General features: G+C 42.6%; 1 protein-coding gene across 3 annotated transcripts in view; it reads left to right on the top strand.

The window, feature by feature from the left end:
- Nucleotides 1-1,466: 1,466 nt before the first annotated feature.
- Nucleotides 1,467-21,385, top strand: part of RPAP1 (RNA polymerase II associated protein 1) — a 41,478-nt gene continuing 21,559 nt past the window's right edge. For all 3 annotated transcript variants that reach the window (XR_001921962.2, XM_018082806.2, XM_018082805.2), the window contains exons 1-11: nt 1,467-1,854; nt 5,264-5,503; nt 6,437-6,585; nt 7,098-7,190; nt 8,546-8,726; nt 10,738-10,923; nt 13,839-14,045; nt 17,490-17,605; nt 17,858-17,956; nt 18,410-18,511; nt 19,309-19,476. Coding sequence is in view for 2 of the 3 variants with exons in the window: in XM_018082806.2 (XP_017938295.1) it covers nt 5,314-5,503; nt 6,437-6,585; nt 7,098-7,190; nt 8,546-8,726; nt 10,738-10,923; nt 13,839-14,045; nt 17,490-17,605; nt 17,858-17,956; nt 18,410-18,511; nt 19,309-19,476 (1,491 nt within the window). In the remaining variant the exon portion in view is untranslated. The remainder of the gene's footprint in view (nt 1,855-5,263; nt 5,504-6,436; nt 6,586-7,097; nt 7,191-8,545; nt 8,727-10,737; nt 10,924-13,838; nt 14,046-17,489; nt 17,606-17,857; nt 17,957-18,409; nt 18,512-19,308; nt 19,477-21,385) is intronic.

Here is a 21,385-nt window from a genome sequence, read left to right as displayed (position 1 = left end):
CATCTGCCAAAGCCTTTTGTAAAATCAGTGGTGCTCTCTTGTCCAGTGTGAAGATGAACAGAAATCTATAGATTTAAGTGCTTTCAGTGTTCATAAGGGATAAAACTTGTTTCTGGCTGTAATTTTGCCACAGTATTTTAGTTTTCTGAAGGGATAAAAAGAGCAGTGGAAAAGTGCTTCATTTCCTAAAGCATCAGGTCACTTGTGGTGAGTCTCCCCAACTGTGGGCCTACCTGGTCCAGTCCAAGTCCCTGTAAGAATCTGTGCCTTGTTCTCGTGTTCAGAGAATTCATCTCACCAATGTCTCAGCTCTATTCATCTCACCAATGTCTGTCAGTGTCTGCAGGGAGGGTGTCAGATGACAGAGCCAAGCTCTGCTCAGTGGTGCCGAGCAATAGGACAATTGGCAATGGGCAGAAACTGAACCACAGGGAGTTTGACCTGACCACGAGGAAGGATTTCTTTACTGTGCAGGTGACTGAGCACTGGAACAGGTTGCCCAGAGAGGGTGCCGAGTCTCCCTCACTGGGGATATTCAGGAACCATCTGGACACAATCCTGTGCACTGTGCTCTGGGATGACCCTGGTTGAGCAGGGAGGTTGGAGCAGATGACTCACTGGGGTCCCTTCCAACCTGACCCATCCTGGGATTCCGTGGTTCTGTCAAAAGGCTGAAAGGCAACTGAGCACTACAATCAGTGACCAACCAACATTAATATCAAAGCTGCTGCAAGTTCCAACAGCTTTCCAGTAGTTTGTAAGAAAGCTTGGCACGTATAACAAACGAGCGATCAGACACGAATAATAAATTACATCCGTGTTCCTAGAGCTTTGTGTCTGCTCTCCTGAAACACCTGCAGTGTCGGGCACGTCAACGCCCTCTCCTACTGACAAGGCACAGCTCCTGCGTTTACATGAACGTGTTTCTGTGTGTGCACACACTCGCTATCGGATGCAGGTGGCCTGTATGGAGACCTAAGGAAAAGGCGCGGGAGAAGCCGCCCGTGGGCTGCACAAGCCCAGGGCGAACTCGCAGGGGCAGTTCAGCGGCGGGACTCCCCTCTGGAAGCCTCCGGTAGTCCGCACCAAACGGCAGACTTAGCCGCCCTTGGGCTACACGAGCCCAGAGCCGGATCCGCGCCAGGAAATCTCCCCACGCAGCCCCGCGGGGACAGCTGGCTTGCGGCGAGGGCGGGCGGAAGTGACGCAGGCCGGCGGAAGTAGCCGCGGCGGGGCTGGGCGAAGTGCTGGCGAGGGCGGCGCGGGTTCCGGCGCAGGTGAGTGGCAGGGCCTCCCCGTCCCGCGGGGTCCCCTGGGCCGTGCTGAGCCTCGCCTCGCTCGGTGCAGCCCGCGGGGCCCCAGCGCTTTGCCTTTACCACGGCCAGCGGCCGTGCCCCCCGTGCATAGAGATGCTGCGGGGCCTGTTCTGCTGGGTCTCTTCTCCCTCTTTCCCTCCCTCCTCCGGTCAGAGGGGCCTCACCTGGCCGAGTCTCCGTCTGCGGGTTTAAGACTTCGAGTCAGACTGTTTTGGGAAAGCCCGTGAGGGCTATGAAGGCAGTGGGAGCGCCGGGACGCATCTCGTCTTTAGTGTGTTAATAGCAGCTTGTTGCTTTTCGTTTTATTTTGTGCTGTGATGGTGCCTGTTTATTGCAGAGGGTCTTGAGGCAGGCTGGGCACAGCGGCGTTTCTGGAGGCAGGGTGCTGTGTGCATGCACACGGTATGTGCCCGGCAGGTAGTCACAGTCACCGAACCTTATGGGACCAGCCTGAGATGCAGAGCCTCTTTGAGGAGGATTTTTTGCACTATTGACTCTTTGGACTGGGGTGTTCCTTCTGGGACGAGTGTCTTTACAGGTATCTGCCTTCCCCGTAGCAGCTAAAACTTGCTACTTGTGTCGTGAAGTCTGGGTGTTTCAGATTGTTACTCATTACGATACTGTGTGCAGAAAGGGTTTTCGTGACAGAGCAGAGCATGCACATCATCATTTTGCAAAGGAGCCAGTAATCCTCAATGAGGCTTTTGTTGACTGGTAATCTAGAGTGGGGAAATTGTACCCTTTCACTGGCTGCTGAGCTGCCCGGGAGAGACTGAGATGTGGCTCTCTGCTTCTCCTTTTGACTTCTTACCTCAACCAACAAGATCTGAAGAAGGAGGTTTTTTGTGACAGCAGGACCTTGTATTCTTTTTTCAACCAAATCTGATAACTTTATCAAAAGAGTGCAAAGCTGTAGACTTCAGGATCGGTAAAAAACCTTCCTCAGGGGTCAGAATTGACATTATCGGTAGGAGACGATTCTTTGCTTCTACCTATACTTGCTGTCTTTTCTCTTTTGACTGTGTCTAGTTCATAGATGTTGTTGTAATGCAGGTGACTCCCTTGGGTTGTCAGGCTCTGCTGCTGCAGAAGAAAAATGCATTGTAGATGCAGATGGGCTAGAAGAAATTAAAAAGCCTAACAGTATAGATCATATCAAGAAAATACAGTTTTTTGTAACCTGATGGATACGGTAAAAAGCTTGCAAAGGAGTGGATAGGTAGTTTGATCAAATGCTGTGCTTGAATCTTACATGTTTTCCTAGGACAAAATCCTCCCTGGGTTGCACATGCTGGCTGGCTGATGGTTCCTCTTGGCAAACAGATTGTGTATGGTGAGTTTTTAAGTAGTGAGTTGCTAGATGGGAGGTAACCAGAGTGCAGGATGCTGGGGTCAGTGCTGATCGTCAGGAGTTTGTTGTTTCTGCTACGTGTTTTCTGTGAGCTCTGGTGGGTGAGAATTACTCCTTCCGACGGCCAGGGCAGTGTTGCTAATGTGCTTAGAGGGCTTCCAGGGGCCATGGAAAAAGGTACCATTAGAACACAAAGTATTTTTGCTCCATTCTGTCTGTGTGCAAGTCCCATGTGTATTTAGGCCATGACTTTGAGGAAAGGTTTTCTGGAATAACATCCGACCTTGTTAGATATTGGCTGCTTAGTTGGCTTGTTGTGCCTGCCAGTTTCCCAGCAAAAGGAAGGCAGTTCTCAAGGCCTCCTGTATTTTTTTCATTAACTTTTTCTAATAGACAGAGACTTGGAGAAGTTTCTGTACTGTGCTGTGTGGAGGAGGCTTGCTGCAGAAAGATTAGCAGCACACTTTGCTTCTAGCTGGGTGGTTTGTGTCTGTTAATCCTGGCATCCTCCTCTTTTGGGCTTTGAAGCCTGTGATGACAGGGCATGGAACACTTGGTGTTGAGTGTGTGTGGTGCTGCTTGTGCAGGGTCCAAGCAACTGAAATGTGGCTGTGGGAGCCCCGTTGTGGCAGAAAGCTCCATAAATAACCAGCAAGTAGGTGTGTGCTTCTGCTCGGAGTATCCACAGAAAAAAGGAGCTGTCTGCAGAAGTTGCAATTTTTGCAGTGCAGCAAGGGAGGTGGGCTGAAAGGGAGTGTTTCGGCATTCTCAGCATCAGTGAGACCTGCAATGAGATCCCAGGTGTTCTTGTGTGAAGTCCTTCTCTGACAGTAGTAAGGCACTGTAGAAGGGTACTCCCTGCCCTTCCTGCCCTGCAGCAGCTTTTGCAGGTGGCTGTGTTGCATAAATGTCCTTGACCACCCTGTTAGAGAAATTGGGCGTTTTCGCTGTGTGATGGGGAAGGGTTTTATTGTTGAGAGGGTTCAGGGAAGTTCCCCTTGTTGCTGCTTGTGCCATATGTGAGTTTGGTGTACACGGAAGCTGTCGTTGTGGGCCTCTTGAGCTGACAGCTTCCATAAATGTCAGCGTTTTGAGATCTCTGAAATGGAGCAAATAGCTGGTGATGTTGGCATTGGCTGGAATGGTCTGTTTCCTCAGTCATGAAGTACTGAAGTGAATGGAGAGTCCCTGGAAACGTTGCAAGCCCTGCAAATCCAGAGATTTTGTTGAGTCTGAGGTGGTTGGTGGTTTTACACTAATGCCTTGACTAAAAGCACCAACCAAATGTAAAACTTCCTGTCTGCCTTTGTTCTCTTAGAACCAGCAACATCACACCTAACCGACCTTGGTGAAGAGCGAGATCCCTGAGAGGAGTATAACAGTTCCAAGCATAGCTCATAAGTGCTGCAGGAAGTAATTCTTGTTTCTGTCAGCATTTTTCCCACAAGGTAGCTCCCAATGATTGCACTTCGTTTTGGTCTGAGGTTAAGAGAGAGATTCACTTCCAAGCTTTGCACTTTCTCATGCGTGCAGCCTGTCCATATGGCAGATAACTGTGCCTTTAAAAATCCATATCCACTTTCCTTTCCATCTTCCCAATAAGTCATCACTGAGTGCTGATGGGCTTTTGGAAGTGGAAGAGATCAAATAGGTACAAATTGTTTCAACGTAGCAATTGTGGGAGGGTGTCAGGTCTGCAGCGTTATTGCTGCTCAGTGATTCCATTCGTGTGTAATGCATTTGCAAACACTCTACTTGCTGCCTGTGAGAAATGGATTGGTGGTCCCAGGCCAAGGGAATAAGAGGTGGGTGTAATAGTTAGAAATATTTTCCTGCCCAGTAGATGGGAGGTGGAATAGTTGTCTTCCCGGTAAGTTCTCTTGTACACAGAAGTAAAAGTCTTTATAAATCTCCCCAAAGTGTCCTGGGCAGTGAATGAAGATGGTTGGAAGTAGCATGGCTTCTACCGATAAGAGGGTGGTGAAAGAGTGAGACAGAACTAAAGCAGGAGAACCATGTCAGGAAGAAAAACATTTTTGACTTGGGAGATTTGAGTGAGAAGGAGAGCAAACAGAGTCAGTGAGTGTGTTGTCCCTGTCCATGTGGGCATGCTCTTGCACCCTGACGGGGATGGTAGTGCTAGGATCCAGAGATGATATTATCCTGGGAGGGGGGCATTTGTGTGATACTGTGTCTCTGATTTCTTGGTTGATATTGATAATGGACTACGTCAAATCTCTTGTCATGGACCAGGTGCTGCCCTGACTTTGCAAATCTAAGGACACATTGTTTGCATTCTGTCAGTGATGCACTTTTTGGCTGGATTTTTGCTGAATGGTGCCATTCTGCTCCCAGTGGACTGGTAGACCAGATGTTGGCTTGTCTGGTCGTGTGTTGCTCAGCAATGAAGAACGAGGCAGCAGTTTGTCTGTGACTCTGGTTCATCTAGTTGCGTCCTGGGGTGATCCTGAAGTAGGATGGCTATATTATGTACAGGAACATAAGAGTGGGACAAAAATGAACAGTTTTCCCATGCTGTCCTCATCCTAATTCCAGGCAATCCAGTTCTGTAACCAGTTTTCATTGTCTTCAGTAGGTTCTATGTGAACAGTACATAGGACTAGACTGCAAGAGCAAGAAGGCAGGATGTTGTCAAGACCAAAACCTGGGGAGTCTGAGGCAGACCTGCTGCACTTTCAAAACCAGTTCCTGGCAGCCAGAGCTTCACCTGCAGTGAAGATTGTGAAGAAAGCAGATAAGAGGAAGGGGGAGGAAGGGAGCATAGATGCTGGGAGACCCCCGCTACAGGACAGCAAGGATGTAGTCATGTTGGATGGTAAATTCTCTTCTGAGCTTCTCTGAATTACTAAGATTCTCTGTCCCTTTCATGTTCCTCACTGCTTGCCTTTCACCTCCCTCTCAACCCAGTGTTGCTTTTGCCCCACATTTGTGTCCTCCTTGAAGTATTTTTCGTTCTTAGCCTTGTTGGAAAATGCCCTTGTCCAATGTTACTAGCATCCAGTAGAACCACCTTTGTTGCCTTTGTCCACATTTATCAGCTGTCTCTGGTACCTTGCTAGCAAGAGTGTTTTCTGTGATTTGTATCAATTGGACACTCAGTGCTTATTTTGCCATCCATCCAGACCCTGTTCTCAGCATCTTTGAATTTTAGCTCTGCTAACAGCTCCAGCTTTCAGCCAGGAGATCTGGCTTGCTTTTTTTTCCTACATCAGTAGTAACTTTTGTCATGTGCTTGATAATCTCAGAAGCTCAAGGTGCTTTTTAGAAAGCGACAATTTAAATCGTGCAGTTTTTATTTCCAGATAGAGGAGATATGATCTATTCATAGCAAGTGAAAAGAAGGCTTTGACTTGTTCATGGTCATACAAATCCCTCACTGTTACAGCTGGCAGTAGAAATATGCTTTCCTGTGTCTGAACACAACCTGCAAGGATAGTATCTGTTTCTGTACAGCTTTGCTTCTTGCCTTAGTGCTTGCAGTCAGATCTCAGTACCCTCTCCTGCTTATCGAACTCTTTGAAAAGACCTCGTGCCAATACATAAATAATGAAATTCTTGAGCATGTTTCTCTTTGCTACTCAGTGCAAGTCAAAAACAGAGGACTCATAATTGTCTTATTGCTTCCTCATCTTTATTTCTCATCAGAGCAGTAATAGGTGCTATTAGGCAGCCTTGGTCTGTACCTAATGCACAGTGGTTATATAAGTAACTTGACTGCTTTTTTTTTCTTATTACTTCTCCTCCCTAGGTTTTCCTGATATTCTCCCAGCTCTAACTCCAGCTCCTCCAAAAAAGTCCAAGATCAAAAATGCTTCTGTCCACTTTGAGGATGAAGATCTGGAGGACACACTGGAGAGTCATGATCAACACATTACAGCAGTCTTAAGCAAAATTATTGTATGTCTTTTTTCTCGTGATGATCTAGTGTTTTTTTTTCTGAATGCTGTAAACTAAGCAGGGATGAAGGGCTCTGCTGCTTTTTATTTCTACAGTGTAATGAAGCAGCACTGTAACCAGTGTTCTGGAACACCTTGAAAGAAAAAGCTCTTTGGGTGTATTTTTGCTGTCAGTTAAATATGGATTCAAATCTGCTTTCCAGCCCAAACTGCCTACAGATCACACTGCTTGCATGCAGGCATGTTCTGTAGTGTGGATTTTGATGAATTTCTGGACTCTGAGGGGGATGTTAAAGGTTTCCTTTATCTAATTTTTTGAGTGATGTATGGAGTTTGGCAGCCTAGCCTTTTGGAAAATAGCTCACTTTGGCTCTAAATAAGCACAAGGTGTTCTGAGCCTGACGACGATGTGACCTGCAGAGCTGAGAGATTTTGAGTCTGCTCTCAGCTAAATGATACAAACATATCTGGCTGTTGCAAGGGTTTCTACATGGTTTGACTTTTTTTCTTCAGGAACGAGACACCAGTGCAGCAGCAGTGACCATGCCAGTGCCCACGGGAGACCCATTTCCAAGGTCATTTCACCGCTCCGAGATAAAAAGTGAGGTAAGATCGGGAGCAGACATTTTATGCTACCTTCATTAAAAATTAAAACTTCTCCACAGTAAAGCCTAATGCTTGGTGAGGCTTGGTAAGGCTCAGAATGATTGACTTAGTTTGCTGGAGATCATGAGTTAGCTCACCATATCACTGGTATTGCCATCTTAGTGTAGGAGAGAGTTTTTCTTCCAAGTTGCCATCAAGTAGGCACTCCAAACCCTGCAGGTAAATAATGTTGAAATTCTTTTGGGTTAGGAAAAAGGCAGCCCCCTTCAGCTAACTTCAGTAAGGTGGATCAAATCTGCACTGCTGTAATAGAATTGATCCTGTTCTGCTTGTTTTTCTCTGAGGAACAATCTCTGTTAATTTGTCCACCAGGTTTGATTAAGTCTGTTCTTATTGAAGTTGCACCTTAATTCTCCTAGCATGACATTTGAATATGGTTGTAAGGATTATCTTTTGCAGCTTTTTGGATTTTGACATATTTTTTTTCTGAGGCTATAAAACTGGAAGCCATGGCTGCTATTATTGGTTGTTGCTGTAGTGGCAAGAGCTGCTAGCTGAGTGGGAGTCAGATGCTGGAAATTGGTATGTGATTGATAGCTGTGGTTGGTTTGAGGAGGTAGCTTATTTTGAAGGACAACTGTTTTGAAAGGCAGGGGTAATACTTTTAAAAGTACCAGTTCTGTTTACCTGATACAGGAGTGCACAAAGCAGCTACCTAATGTTCAGACTGCCTTTTAAGTTTCTTCTCTGGACTGGGTATGTGCAAGAGATTTTTTGCTTAGTTTGCTTTGGATTTCCTGTGCATCCTGTGCAAGGCTGTTCAGAGCTGTGCCCTTCCATCACCTGGACAAGCAGCACAGCAAAATTAGTCAGGATTATTTAGCACCTTTTGCCTATTTCTTATTGCGTAAATCTCTTCACCCTGCTGCTCTCTAATAACCTTATAAGAAGTCTGTTCCAGGCCTGTGGTGAGCACAGTGAAGTACAGCCCCATTTATCCTCAGAAATCCAAAGTATTCAGCTATGCCAACCTTCCATACAGCAGGAAAGCTGGAACTGTTGTGTTTGGTGATATTTTAGGTGCACTTGCTGTTCTTGAATTCACTTAATGATTAATCATCTTCCTTGTCTAGCTACCGAAAACATGCATATTTTTGTCTCTCTCTCCTAACATTAAACTGTGTTTAAAAAAGAATAGCACGATCACAGAAAAGGCCAGGTGGATGCCAGCAGCTTCTCTGAGTCATGTCCCGAAATCTTATTTGAGGGTATGTTTAGGATCAGATCTATATACTTGTTAGTGGCTGGGGCAGCCTGCAGAGGAAAGTGGTGACACATGGCTTCCCTGTTTGTAGGTAAAGGTGGGATCTGGAAGAAAAAGCATCTTTGCGCAGAAGATGGCAGCGAAAAGAACTGCTGAAAAGGCAGCAACAGCTCCCTCTGCTGCCGACTGTGTGCAAGTAAGATCAGATGCGCTGGATGCCTTGGATTCTCAGGAATCAGCGGGAGAGACACCTCTCCCCAACATCAGGGGTGGTAAGTGGAGAAGGTTCTGCTTATCCAGCCTATCGTATTTACATAGCCTTAGTAACCAGAAACGTCAGTGCACCTTATTTTTAAGTTATGGTAGCATTGTTGTCTTTAGTTTAAGAATCTCAAGGTCACTTGGAATGTTTGTGTTGTGACTAGGATTTTAAATGCTCTGAGACACAGATTAACATTCTAAAAATTGGGTTAACTTTCTCACTGATTTCCTTTTTACTTCACATGGGGCCAAATAGATTTATTTTTCAAGGTTCTTGTCCTCCTTTTTCTTTCTGCTTGCTATATGCAAAGTTTTTCTTGTTTCATTGTTGATTTACACAGTTTTAGGAAGAAGGTGGTTCTTGTGTTTGTTGAAGGCGTTTGAGACCACAGCGATGTGGGTTCTCACTCCTACCTAGATGATTGAAAGCTCAGTCTTCCGTCATCAGATCTGCTGCCATGAGACTGTGGCTTTGCTCCATAAGGAATGCTGTGAGGCAGTGCTGATGAGTCAGTGCCACCTCCAGCAGTTACTTGTCTGACAGCAACGTGACAAGGAAAGATGAAACCAATTCAACTGGTACCAGCATCTCCAGGCTTTTTAATTTGTTTGTATGTGTGTTGGGCAGTCCAGTTTGCTTAGGACCACCATGTGTCATCAGGCTTTTACCCTGACTCCCTCTTTTTGACATTGAAATAGAGGCCAGATGTCATTTGAAGATTATCACCATTTGGTTAAGGTTTGTGTCAGCCCTGACTTCCATCAGAGAATTGGTATGAGAACCCCCAGGTGTGCTGTGCTGTGTGTGCACAAATCCACCATCCAGGTCACTATACTGTGCTTACTGTATATCCTGTTACAATTGGGCAAATCTCAAAGGGAAATAGAGCAACCCTATAGCTGTGATCCTCTTGAAGTAGAACACTTCTAAAATGTAGCAGCACAACAGGGGGATTAGAAAATTGCTTGACCTCCTCAGCAAGATTGCTGTGGCAGGATCATTAGAAGCAAGAGAAAAGAGGGAGGTCAATTTCTTGTAGTAACAACATGTTTGTGCCTAGTAACCCTCAGTTTAGTTGCTAATGGGGGGAAGCTTACTGAAGCTTTTACCAGGTGGATCTGTCTTATCTCTTTCTGCTCAATATGCAAAACAACTGCTGTGGAGATGACATCAAACCTTACTGTTGTTTGAACAGGGATTTGATGCTTTCAGGGTAGGCTAGTTTAGGATCATAGGGATGTTCTGAGTCAATATATGGAGCATATGAATAAAACATAAGGAATAAAGCCACTAAGTTAGGTCCTTGTATAGTGGGTTTCAGGACAGCTGGAGGGTCTCACTCTGACCAAAGGAGCATGTTACCCTGCTGCTATTGTTAAATGAAGTGAGCATTTAAAATGGATTTAGATCAGGTGATAAAGGGGACTTCATCTTGTTCAGGGTAGGAAAAATGCTCCCCTACTGAAATTTCTAGTATGTTTAACCCTTAGGGGTGAGTACAAGGCATTGTTAGAAGCAAACATGCTGGTGTTGATAACGTATCTTGTATCAGTCCAGAAACTGGTTTACCTAATAGCTGTAATTTTCTGTCTCACTCAGCACGTATTTACTAGGTCATGGTTCAACTGACATACAAATGTGGGTTCGGGTGTTCTTGGGCAGAGAAAGAATCAAATATTCACTAACTGGGATGAATGCTCCAACTCCTGAATTGTGAATTATGCTCCAGTTTACCTTTTCTTGCCATTGCTTTGCTTTAAAGGAGCAAAATTGCTTTCTCCCCCATCCCCTCCTCAAGCTCCTAAAAAAACAAGATGGAAATGATGTTTTGTTGTGATGGGGGGTGAAAGCCCAAGTATTTTAGTTTTGTTTGAATCTGAATTAAACTTCTTTACTCCTATTTTAACTTTGCTACCAAAGTTAAAAAAAAAAAAGGAAATTTTGGAAGCCTGGTAATGACAGAATTGAGATTTAGTCACGATGCTATAGACACTTAAATCACTAAGTGCTTTCTCTGCTAGATCTTACCAATAAAGCTGGTGACTTTTCGACCTCTCAGCGTCCTTGTCTCATAACGGGAGAGGGTCTTGGAAGCCAAAAAAGTGAGCAGGAAGCTGAAGCTATTCACAAAGAGAACTTGGAGAAACTGCGGTCCATGTCTGAGGAAGAGATCCTGCAGGAGCAGGCAAGGCTTCTGGCTCAAATGGGTATGTGCTTCCCAGGGTTGATTCTTGAGATGTGAAAGTTTACTATGTGTATAGATGTCCTGGAGTCTTAACAAGTTCACAGGTCAGAGGTGGGAGCATAGAATTCCTGCTCATTCCATATATGTATCATCTGTCTTCCATGCCATGTCAGTAGCTTATGAATAAGAGCTAATTATGAAGGAATTAAAGAGCGTTTATTTCTCAGTGAGAGATAGTTTGGCTTAAGTCTTTCTCATCCCCCCTCTGCTGTGGGATAAGATGCTCCATGCACTCTGTTGCTTTGCACACCAAATAATGGTTACATATATGTGTATTAAGGTCCTAGGACGTAATTCTCTGAAGCAGATAAGAAAGCAAAGCTATAGCAATGCTGAGGTGAGAGCGAGTTCTTGGTCTTCCTCTCCAAAGTGCTAAGACTTGGGCCAGAACCATCAGTATCTGAATAGAGAGAGCATATGGGCATGTGGGAGATTTCAATTCAAATCTATTCTTGGTAGAGCAGAAGAACTTACAACTAGTCTTGAAAAAGTGTTTTAATTATCAGGCTGTTGGGTGCAGGAATTCTGACAGGGATCTGGTCTCTGGTTTGGAGCCCTGTTCACAGTGGTGCTCTGGGAATGCCTGTCACTGGCAGCTGATGACCAGGCAGAGGAGAAAAAACTGTGGTATGTTTGATAAGACTTTGTGTGACCTAAGGCACTGTAAAACTTGTTGGCATTGGGTTCAGTGGATTTATATGCTTAAGAAGAGCAGATGTACAGATGTAGGTGGCAGACAAGGATTTTTTAGATACTCATAATTTCAGATCCTCTAACATCAAATTTACATGTGAGCGGCATTTTAGATGCATAAATCGTGGGCTCAGCTTAAAGATCATATTCATGATCTCGACTTCATTGCTAGCAGCAGTGGAATACTGGGTATAACTGGAAAGGTGGCAAAGGAACTGCAAAATAATTGCAGACAGAATGTTTAAGTACATCCTTCATTCAGAGACCTGAACTCTCCAAAATTACTATTTTGTTTAGCTTCACTGCTTGTAACAATGGCATGTGTATGAAAAATACCCTGTTTATTCACTTTATTCTTATGACTGATTTGTTATCTTTGTTCCTTGTCCTCACCACTCCATCCTTTGGGATATTACTGAAGTGAATACTGAAGGAGGTTAAAAAGGATAGGATGTATTTTAAGTATTTTTGAACAATATTTTCTGAAGCAGTGTGGGTTTTTTATATGCCCTATGGGTTAAAATTGTAGATCTCAGTCTTTGAGGTCTTAAGGAAACTGGGAGTAATTTTGGAATTCCCAGAATACTTGTGGGTAGGGATTTATGCATGATGAAGCAACTCCTAAACTGAATTGCTGACTTACAGATTAAGTTTGGAACTGGACAGGCACAGAGCTGTGGATTAAGGAGACTTTTTCTCCGTATTCAGAAGTGAATGATTTGTGGGCCTTAAATGGTGCCCAGTCCCTGAGTTAACCTCTTAGTTATGAAGCAGATGATACTTCATGGTGTGAAGTATGAGGATGAGTAGGCAATTCTGTGCTGGGCAGTGTCTTCAGAGTCTCATTGTTGGTACTGTTCTGGTTTTGCTCATGGAGACTGGACAGAAGCAGGCTTAGTTTTTGGCATACTGTGCACAGATTGACTTGATCAGTGACTTGTTTGCCACTGCGTGAAATGATGAAATAATGAATACCGTCTTTTCCTTGCTGTGTACAGTGAAGTGTGAGAAAGTGAAAGCTCTGCTTGCTTTCAGAAAAAATATGAATACTTTAATGGGACTGGGCTGAATGCCTGTCCTTTGCCAAGGAGGGTTTAAACTGCATCATGAGGAGAAGGTGCAGCAATCAAAAGTGTGGGATAGATGTTTCAGAGACACGGGAGTGATTTTTGAGATGACTTATCTCAGGTACAGAGCGTTTCTAAATTGCTTGTCCTCTAAAGAATAAATAACCAATGTAGGTGTTATGTTCTTTTACTTTATATATCTCTGACGTTGCTTATTGGAGTATTTCTGTACCTTGTACAGACCTGGGCCAGAACTGACACAGAAGCACAATGCACAATCTCTTACTCAACCTCTGGCATAAGCATCCCAGCACCATCTTGTAGATGAAGAGTATTCAGAGACAGTGCACTCCATCCAAAATGATGTGGAATATATCTGTAGCAGATCCGAAAGTAAAATGACCATCTTAGAGCCATAGGGATATAACCTATCCTTCAAAACACATCTATCTTCCAAATGTTTCTCTTCCACTCAAAAGCACGAAGAGAATGGCTGTGTCTGTTTTCTGAATGTTGTCAGATGATAATTGATTCTCAGGATGAGAAGTCAGTTCAGAACAAACAAGGTCTCCTTCTTGTAATGTAGTATCTATACTGTGAACTGCAGCTCTAGTGCAATTGAATAAAGAGCAGGTAATTCTTTTTGTGATGTCTGTCCTGTGTATTCTCATAGTGTTCAGATTGATGCCACTGAGTGGTCCACAGGCAGGGTAACTGAACTGTCAGACCTGGGTCCCTCTTGTAATTAACAGACAGAATTCTCTCCACAATGAATAGTCTTGTTTGGATGTGCCTTTTCAGTATCAGGGATGGGGGAAAGAAAAAATGATCTCTTTATTTGTAAGTTGAGAAAATAACTAGAATTTTTGTGGTTGCTTTACCTTGAAAGAGATTTGTCAGTTCTTTCTCTGGTGTCTCCTCACCCGTCAGTTGCACCCAGCTTATGTGCCTAAGAGGTCTTAAAGCAGTGAAATGCCTCAGTTTGAAAAGAAGTGACAATTGGTACAGAAGAAGAGGACATGTGGAAAAGACTGGAACATAAATAGCAGGAGCCATAGGCATATGAAGTATTTTGAGACTTTCTGTCACATCTCTGTCTCTTTGTCAATACTTGCAGATCCCAGTTTAGTTGCTTTCTTAAAGTCACAACGTGGTAACAATGAAGGCCAGAAAAAAGAGTTAAAAATGGAACACAACAGACCAGAGGAGTTTGTGGAATCTCTGCCCGTGGCTCAGCATGGTGTAAGATCATCTCTTTCCATGCAGGAGTTGGGTCTGGAAGAATCTGTGAGGAAGGAAGAAAATGTGAAGGTAGAAATCACAGGTAAGAAACAAAGTGCATGTTGTTAATTTTCTGAACATAAATGTTAGGTTTGTATGGTGTTTGTGCATCAATGTGTATTGATCAATGGACTTCACAGATTAGAGAGGTGATACACTATGTAATGGAGCTGAGCTATTCAATGGGAGATCTTGCTTTGTTTTTGAAATTTGTTCTGAGGCCTCTGGATGAAAACTGTAGTTTAAACTTGACATTGTTACTCTTCTGTTCCGTTGTGTGAACAGGGAAACAGGAGAGTGTAAGTACTGAGATTCAGCTGCTGCTTGAATAATTTCTTTTAACTAGAACTGACTGGGGACAAGAGGGTGATGGGTAGGTAAGAGTTAGTGATTTGCTCACAGGATAGCATGGAGATGATGGTCTCACTTCAGGGAAATTGCTCATATAGAGCATGGATCTCTTAGCATGACACTGCTCCTGATGGACCCACTCTGTGATTTGTGTCTCAGAGCCCAGACAGTGATTTCCACAGGATACAGTTCTTTTCTTTGTACTGTGAATGGAGTGGGAAGTATTAAGGTGTAGAGTGTTGTTCCGCTTTTTGTGAAGAATGCTACAGAACTCTTGCCTCTTATGATAGAACTCTTTAATGCTCAATATATACCTGTATGAGGAGAAAGCTGCTTTAGCAGCAGCAACAAGAGCAACCCATACATTTTCATGGCAGGGAAAGTAAGAGTTTTCTCCTTAAGCTTCTGCTTTAATTTCCTCACTGCTTTTTTTTTTTTTTTAGCAATTTCTTTTTCTCTGTGGTGATTTTTAGGATCCCATTCTCATTTTCTTCACACTTTTGTTCATAGTATGCTTCTCCCACAATTTCATGTCAATTTTTGGCTGTCTCCATCTCCTCTGATCCTCTCTTCTAATGCATTCTTTGTATTCCAGTAACATGCAGACTATTAAAGAAGTCTCTGAATCACCCCTGGATTTCATCTTGATGTTTGCAAGAGATAACAACCATTTACCATTTTCTTGCTGAGAAGGATGAGTCTGTGAGTGAATGTATGTACATGTGCAGGAGAAATAAAGCTAATTAACCTCTTTTTGATGAAAACACTTGACTGAACAGTCCTTTTGCTGTTTCTCCCCAAATTTTACTTTTCTACAAATCCATCTTAATCAAAATGGCTATTCTTAGTTCTTTTTTAGTTCCAAAACAATTGAGTGCACAAGCAGCACCAGATTAAGTGAAATTCTTTTATTCACCTGGGAGCAATAGAAGCATGTTGTTGAACCTGTAGTGGTGGAGTTCCATAGCGGTGCTCTTGGAAATAGCTCAGTGTTTAGAGCATTGTGTTCTGACATCTTTTGCTTCCTATAGAAGATTACACAGGAAAAAAGAGGAGTTTTCCCAAGGTATTTGAAATAACTAAGAAAATGTGAGTGGAACACAGTTATAAAACCAAGGGTAACCTTTACAGCACCTGAGTTTATGCCTGCAGCCCATCTTGGCCAACAGGAGATGTAAAAATTAATCTGACGTTATCACTTAATGTTGGGATTTTAGCATCTGTTCATGCTCAGAAATAAACTCATCATGAATAGCCCAGCTGGGTTACACTGAATTTCCCCAGGGAGAGTATGATGACACAAAGCAATGGGATTGCTCAAAAGTCAAACCTGCCTCTCTAATGAGATAAAAGGCTACTGTTTATTAGAAACAAGATGGTGAAGCCTTTATCCAGCAACTTGTAATCTTCTGAAATGGAAAAGCAGATTCTGGCACTGAGACAAGAGGGGAAACAAAGCAGAAAGTGAAGAGGTTGGGTAGTAGCCTTTAATGTAACCCAAGTCTGAAAAAGTTCAGTGCAAATGTTGCATCTGTGCTGTCAGCTTGTGTTTTTGCAAAGGGATTTCTTAGTAACAATCTGCTGATACCTTGAAATATATATCCATCTTTTTTTGTTGACAAGATCATAATATTAAGGGCTGGTAGTAACATGCGTAATCCTGTTCACAGAATGACTTAACCCTATTAATTTGATGATTAATGGAGAAAACATTTTCTTAAATTACAAACGTCAATATATTTCATTTTTCTGCTGATTTTATTTCCTCTAGTTTTGCATCTACCACCCACAAACATTCTGCTTTCATACATTTCTGATGTTTTTTCCTTCTCTTCAATTAAAATGCGTGCTGAGCCTTTGGCTGAAATTCTGTAGAACAGCTTTCTGGCTGAGCAAGATAACTCTGTGCTTGGTTCTTTGCCTGATCCAATACCACATTGATCATAAGAGTGAAGCTTCATCCTATAGAGAATGAGCACCCTTCATGAAAGTTTATCTGTTAATTAGAGCAAAGTAAAAGGTTAGGTTTCAGGCCAGTTATCAGCAGGAAAAGATCTGATGAAAGAAGAGCATCTCAGTGGGACTCACTGTTCCTTGCAAGAGAAGACCACAGCACTAGGATTAATAGCTGCAATGCAGATGAGCTCTGGGCAGCTCCAGCAGGAGAGACGATGCTGCTTTTCATGCCCTTAGACTGCCTGTTACTGTCTGTATGTGTGATTTCTTTTGAGACTTCTGAAAGACTTCTTAGCTCATCTCTTCTCATTCTGGTTTGGGATAATATCCTAGTATAAAAGCATTACCTTTCCTAGTGTTCAAATAACTTCCAGTTGCATCTCTAGTCCCTTCACTTCTGACATTCTTCCACATGCTGATCTGTCTCTTTCCTAGGGCACTTCTTATGATGTCAGGCATAAATGTCTTGTTTCTCAAATTCTTCTAATCAAAGCTCTTTATAAAGTTAAATTAGTAATTTCTTCCTTTGGTACTTGTACCTTTGACATTGTTGTTCAGCTGTCCAGTTTCCCCACCGAGCTGTCTCCCTGGCAAGCTGTGCAAATTTTCAGCTGTTTTGTTTCCCAAGCTGGTCTCCTCAAGCCTTTAGGGGCGATACTGAAGAGCACCATCATGAATGCGACAAAAGCACAAATAATAGTATTTGTGCTCTCCTCAGTGTATCTGGGCTGAAATCATACTGGCTTCCAATAATTTTCTTGGACTCTCTGCATTAATACTTCTGAATCATCTCACATCTCCCCTAACACTCCCCTCCTTGCATATTAGTTTGCTTTCTCAAAAGAAAGGCTGATATTATTTTTTCTGCACTAGTTCTGACAATTTTGCCTTATTTGTGTCCTGACTTCTGTTCAACTTCTCCTAAATTAGCTTCGTCAGTGAATTTCATTACAGTGCTGTTTACTTCCTTTTCTAGCTCTCATGAAAGATGAAAATAGCTTTAAACCTTTGATGTTTATGCATCAGACAACAGACAGTTTGAAAATGGTTTTCTTTTTATTTTATGTAATCCTATATTTGAAGCAGTCTTTAAGCCGAGTAGCTTGGCACAGGGGGATTTGTATTTTCTTCATCTCTATCTTAGAAAGTAAGACTGCCATTTCTTTCCCCCCACACAAAGATGATGATCTGCCTGTGAAGCCCAGGAAGGAATGGATTCATATGGACAATGTGGAGTTTGAGAAGCTAGAATGGATGAAAGATTTGCCCTCACCCCGGCAGAAGAAAACCAAAGAGGTTTGAAGGCAGAAACTGATATTTGCATGTTTGTGTCTGAATCATGCTTCTCAGCAGTAACAGTTTTGAAGGCTTCAAAGACTAGTCCTCTGGCTACTCAGTCTGTAAATTTTTTAAAGAATTTGGGGCCTGATATGGGGTATTTTTGACTGTCATCTTCCAGCAGTTGATGTAAAAAATGGTATTCTAAGTGATGAATGGAGTGGACAGCAATAGAAATAATAGTTTTCTCCCTCCACCCATTTGTTGTAGGGAATGCAAGCTCGATTCAGTTTAAAAGGAGAATTGATTCCTGCAGATGCTGATTTGCCAACACATCTAGGCTTGCATCATCATGGAGAAGAGGCAGAGGTAGGTATAATATAGTAGAAAGGGTACATCCATTTCTGTTTTCTGTGTTTCATTTGGTAGATTCCTTTTGTGTCAAGACTTTTTAGTGACAAAAAAGAATCTTAGAAAAATGCAGATGAGTGATTTTTCTTTAGAAACAAACTGCTAGAGACAAATTGAGTCTGCATACATTAACTGCTTTATGTCCAGAAAACTCTGTTAATGCTGTTAAGGTTCTGTGGTATTGGAAAAAGGTGCATGTACTCCTTTTCTTAAGAGGTTCTGTATTCTCCTGTCACATCAATTATGAGAATCTCTTCTGCAATTGCCACAAAGTAGCAAACAACATTGCATTGCAGTTTTATCTTCTGTTATTCAGTCTTTTACAGTTAATCTTATTTTAAGAGGCCTGTTTTTACCTATAGCTGAGGGTTGGTTTTGGTTTCTTTGTTCTGTTTCTCCCCTGCCATTTAGAGAGCTGGTTATTCTCTCCAAGAACTCTTTCATTTGTCTCGCAGCCAAGTTATACAACAGAGGACACTGGCTCTACAGGTCCTAGGTCGTATTGTTCAAAAGGTAGGTCACTTTCTATAGAAATTCTCCCCATAATTCCAATATCTGATGTATCAGGGCCCAGATTCTCTAGTACTAGTTGTTTGCTTTCTGCACTTCAATAGAGGTAAGCAAAGTCACCTACAAGGCATTCTTTTTCACTGAGGATCCTTACTGTTAGAAAACCTAGTGTTGGGATATAACAGAGATTGGGGTTTCTCTGAAGGGTTCCAGAGTGTTCTTCCAACAAGTTGTTCCAACTGTTATTTGGCAGCAGTGCTGCAGCTTCAGTTCTTTTGTTGATTTGGACACAAGTTTGGGTTTTTTGGTGTTACTTTTGTGACAAACCTATTCTTGGCATTGACCCTTTCACTCTGGTTGTCTGAGCCAGCTTCACATTGTGCATTTCCTGTAGGAGGTGAGAAAGAACCAAGCCTACTCATAGAGCAACGTGCCAATACCATAAAGCAGAATGAATACTTCTGTGCACATTTCCACCTAACTCTTGAGGGAAGTGCTAACCTTCTGCCTAATGGCATTGGAGACAGAGAAGAAATAGCAGTGTTGTTTTGAGAAGGACAATGGGGCAGAACAGAGTGAAGTCAAAAGATGGGTTCAGACTTTAGAAAGAAAATATTCTTGCATTAAAGAACTGTAGTTGTGTGCCTCTGTAGAATGACAGGAGGATAAAATAAAGGAAAAAAACCTGCACACAGTTTAGCAGCTTTACAGTAGAAAAGGGAGGAGGCAAAGATGTGGAATGTTAAGATGTACCCAGCTGAGACATCCTTAACCCTGGCTCTGTGTGACATACTTTTCAGGCCAGGGCTGGAGAGTTTGCTTCCTCCTTGAAAGGCAGCGTTCTGCGTCTGCTGCTTGATGCTGGGTTTCTCTTCTTGCTGCGCTTCTCTCTGGATGATGCAGTGGATAATGTCATGGCAGCATCTGTTGGTGCTCTCCGGGCTCTACTGGTGTCCCTCGATGATGAGGTAAGACAATCAATAAGTGCTTGGGTTTGATTTCAAACTGAGCTGTTCACAGGAATCAGAATGAGAAGACATGGTAAGTAGCTTGAACAAAGGCTTACTGGACAGGTTTAGCTTAATGGTGAAGAGAATATCATTCCTGTGCTTTGGGACAGACACTGGAGTATGTTATCCCAGTCTGAGAGATTCAGGTATCTGTTTTTCCACCTGTTTGAATTAGCTCTGCCCCATGATTAAATTCCATGTGGGCTGCTGAGCTGTTTCTCTTTCTTTTGATATCTTTGCCATGTAGATCAGGCCACTACTAATGTATGTGTAGAATTTAGTTTTTTTAATATGGCCTCTTATGTTGTTTTCTTATTTTATAGTTTTCCTGCTTCTTAACAGATGCTTTCCTTTATGCCTCATAATAATACCATTTTCTTTTTCTCTCATTGTCCATTTTCTGCAGTTCTCATGTGGTTTTGTTCCCATGTTCTTTTGTAACACTGATACATACCTAATTTTGCCTTCTCATATGTTTATTTTCTTCTTGATGCTTTTTTACCTGGTAGAAGGTTGAGACTTCTTTTAGGTGTTCAGAGCTAGTAAAGACCCTCCAGTAACAAGATTAAAATGTATTCCTGATTGGACAGAAGCAGTCTGTTATAGGCAAAGCATGCTGTGGGCTCTGTTGCAAGTTCCTTTCTTGAGAGCTGCTCCTATGTCTGACTGCAGAGGGGCTGGTGACAGACAAGAGTGGGTAGAAGCTCCCTGCAATTTTACCAGGCCTGTAGGGCTATCCCTAGTGGGAGGCAATAGAAATGAAGATAGCTTTCTCCACATGTTGCTCCTTTTCTAAGCTATGAGCCTAATGGAGTTCTGCTAGATGAGTCCTGCCCACCCATGGTAGGTAATTAGTGCTATAAATCAGCTTCTTATTGTGTTTTTCTTTCTTCTGATACTGCTCTGATTTATAATGTCTGCAGTGCTCTGATTTTCAGATCAAAGCCTGTGGCGTGATGTCTTGTGTAAGCCGGAAATGCTAACTGTTGGTGCCAGAAGCAGCACTGTGGGTGCTCTGTCAGTATGTTTTCTAACTTGGAGAGTCCTTCCTAGAGTCTTGTGTTGCTGAATTTTAAAAGGTCTCTGAGAAAGGAGCAGAGCTGAAAGTCTGGCATTCTGCTCCAGGATTCGTAAGACAAGTAGGATTTATCTGCACTATAAACACAGAAAATCAACACATATAAAAATTAGTCTGAAGGTTTTGTTCATCCTTCAATGGCCCTAAGAAGGAGGCTGTTTTTCTTATGTTTTTTCTTCTCTCAGTGGAAGGAAGACAATAGTCCCAAACTGTATTCCAAATGGACTCATAGCTTCATCCCCTAAAGTCAGGCCTCTTCTGACCATGTCATTCACTCACAATCTTTAGTTAATCTTGCTTTTCTTTCTTTTTTTTCAATGTCTGATAATAACTTGTCCTTCCTTGTTACTTGGCAGTTGAAGTCTATCACTTCTTTTCTGACTAATATGGTAGTTATTTCTGATTATGGGTTCAGGAAGTGGAAATTTAAAGCAGTTAATTAAACAGTGCAAGTACTTGATTTGGCTATCTGTTATATTCTAAAACATTTTGGAGGAAGCAAGTCTGTTATGGAAACAATCCCCTCTCTGAAGAGTTGGAAGCTCTCTTGTTGTACTATTGCTGTAGAACTTGAGAGGACCTGTCATTAGCTGTGAACAAAAAAAAGGGGGTTTTCTGTTTGCTGAAGCTTGAGGTGTTCAAAGAAAAGCCAAACACATGTGAACAAATACACTTGGTAGTCTTTATTTTATCATAACAATTTTTACATGATCTTTCTGTGTTATTTGTGACCCAAGTTCCACACAGGTGCAGAAATGGCAATAGAGCCAATAAATGTTAAATTTCATT

This window comes from Manacus vitellinus, unplaced genomic scaffold (genome assembly GCF_001715985.3).
Source record: "Manacus vitellinus isolate BGI_N305 unplaced genomic scaffold, ASM171598v3 scaffold_6_pilon, whole genome shotgun sequence".
NCBI classification, from domain to species: domain Eukaryota; kingdom Metazoa; phylum Chordata; class Aves; order Passeriformes; family Pipridae; genus Manacus; species Manacus vitellinus.
Note: the sequence above shows the minus strand (reverse complement) of the source record. Positions and strands in the feature narration are given on the sequence as shown.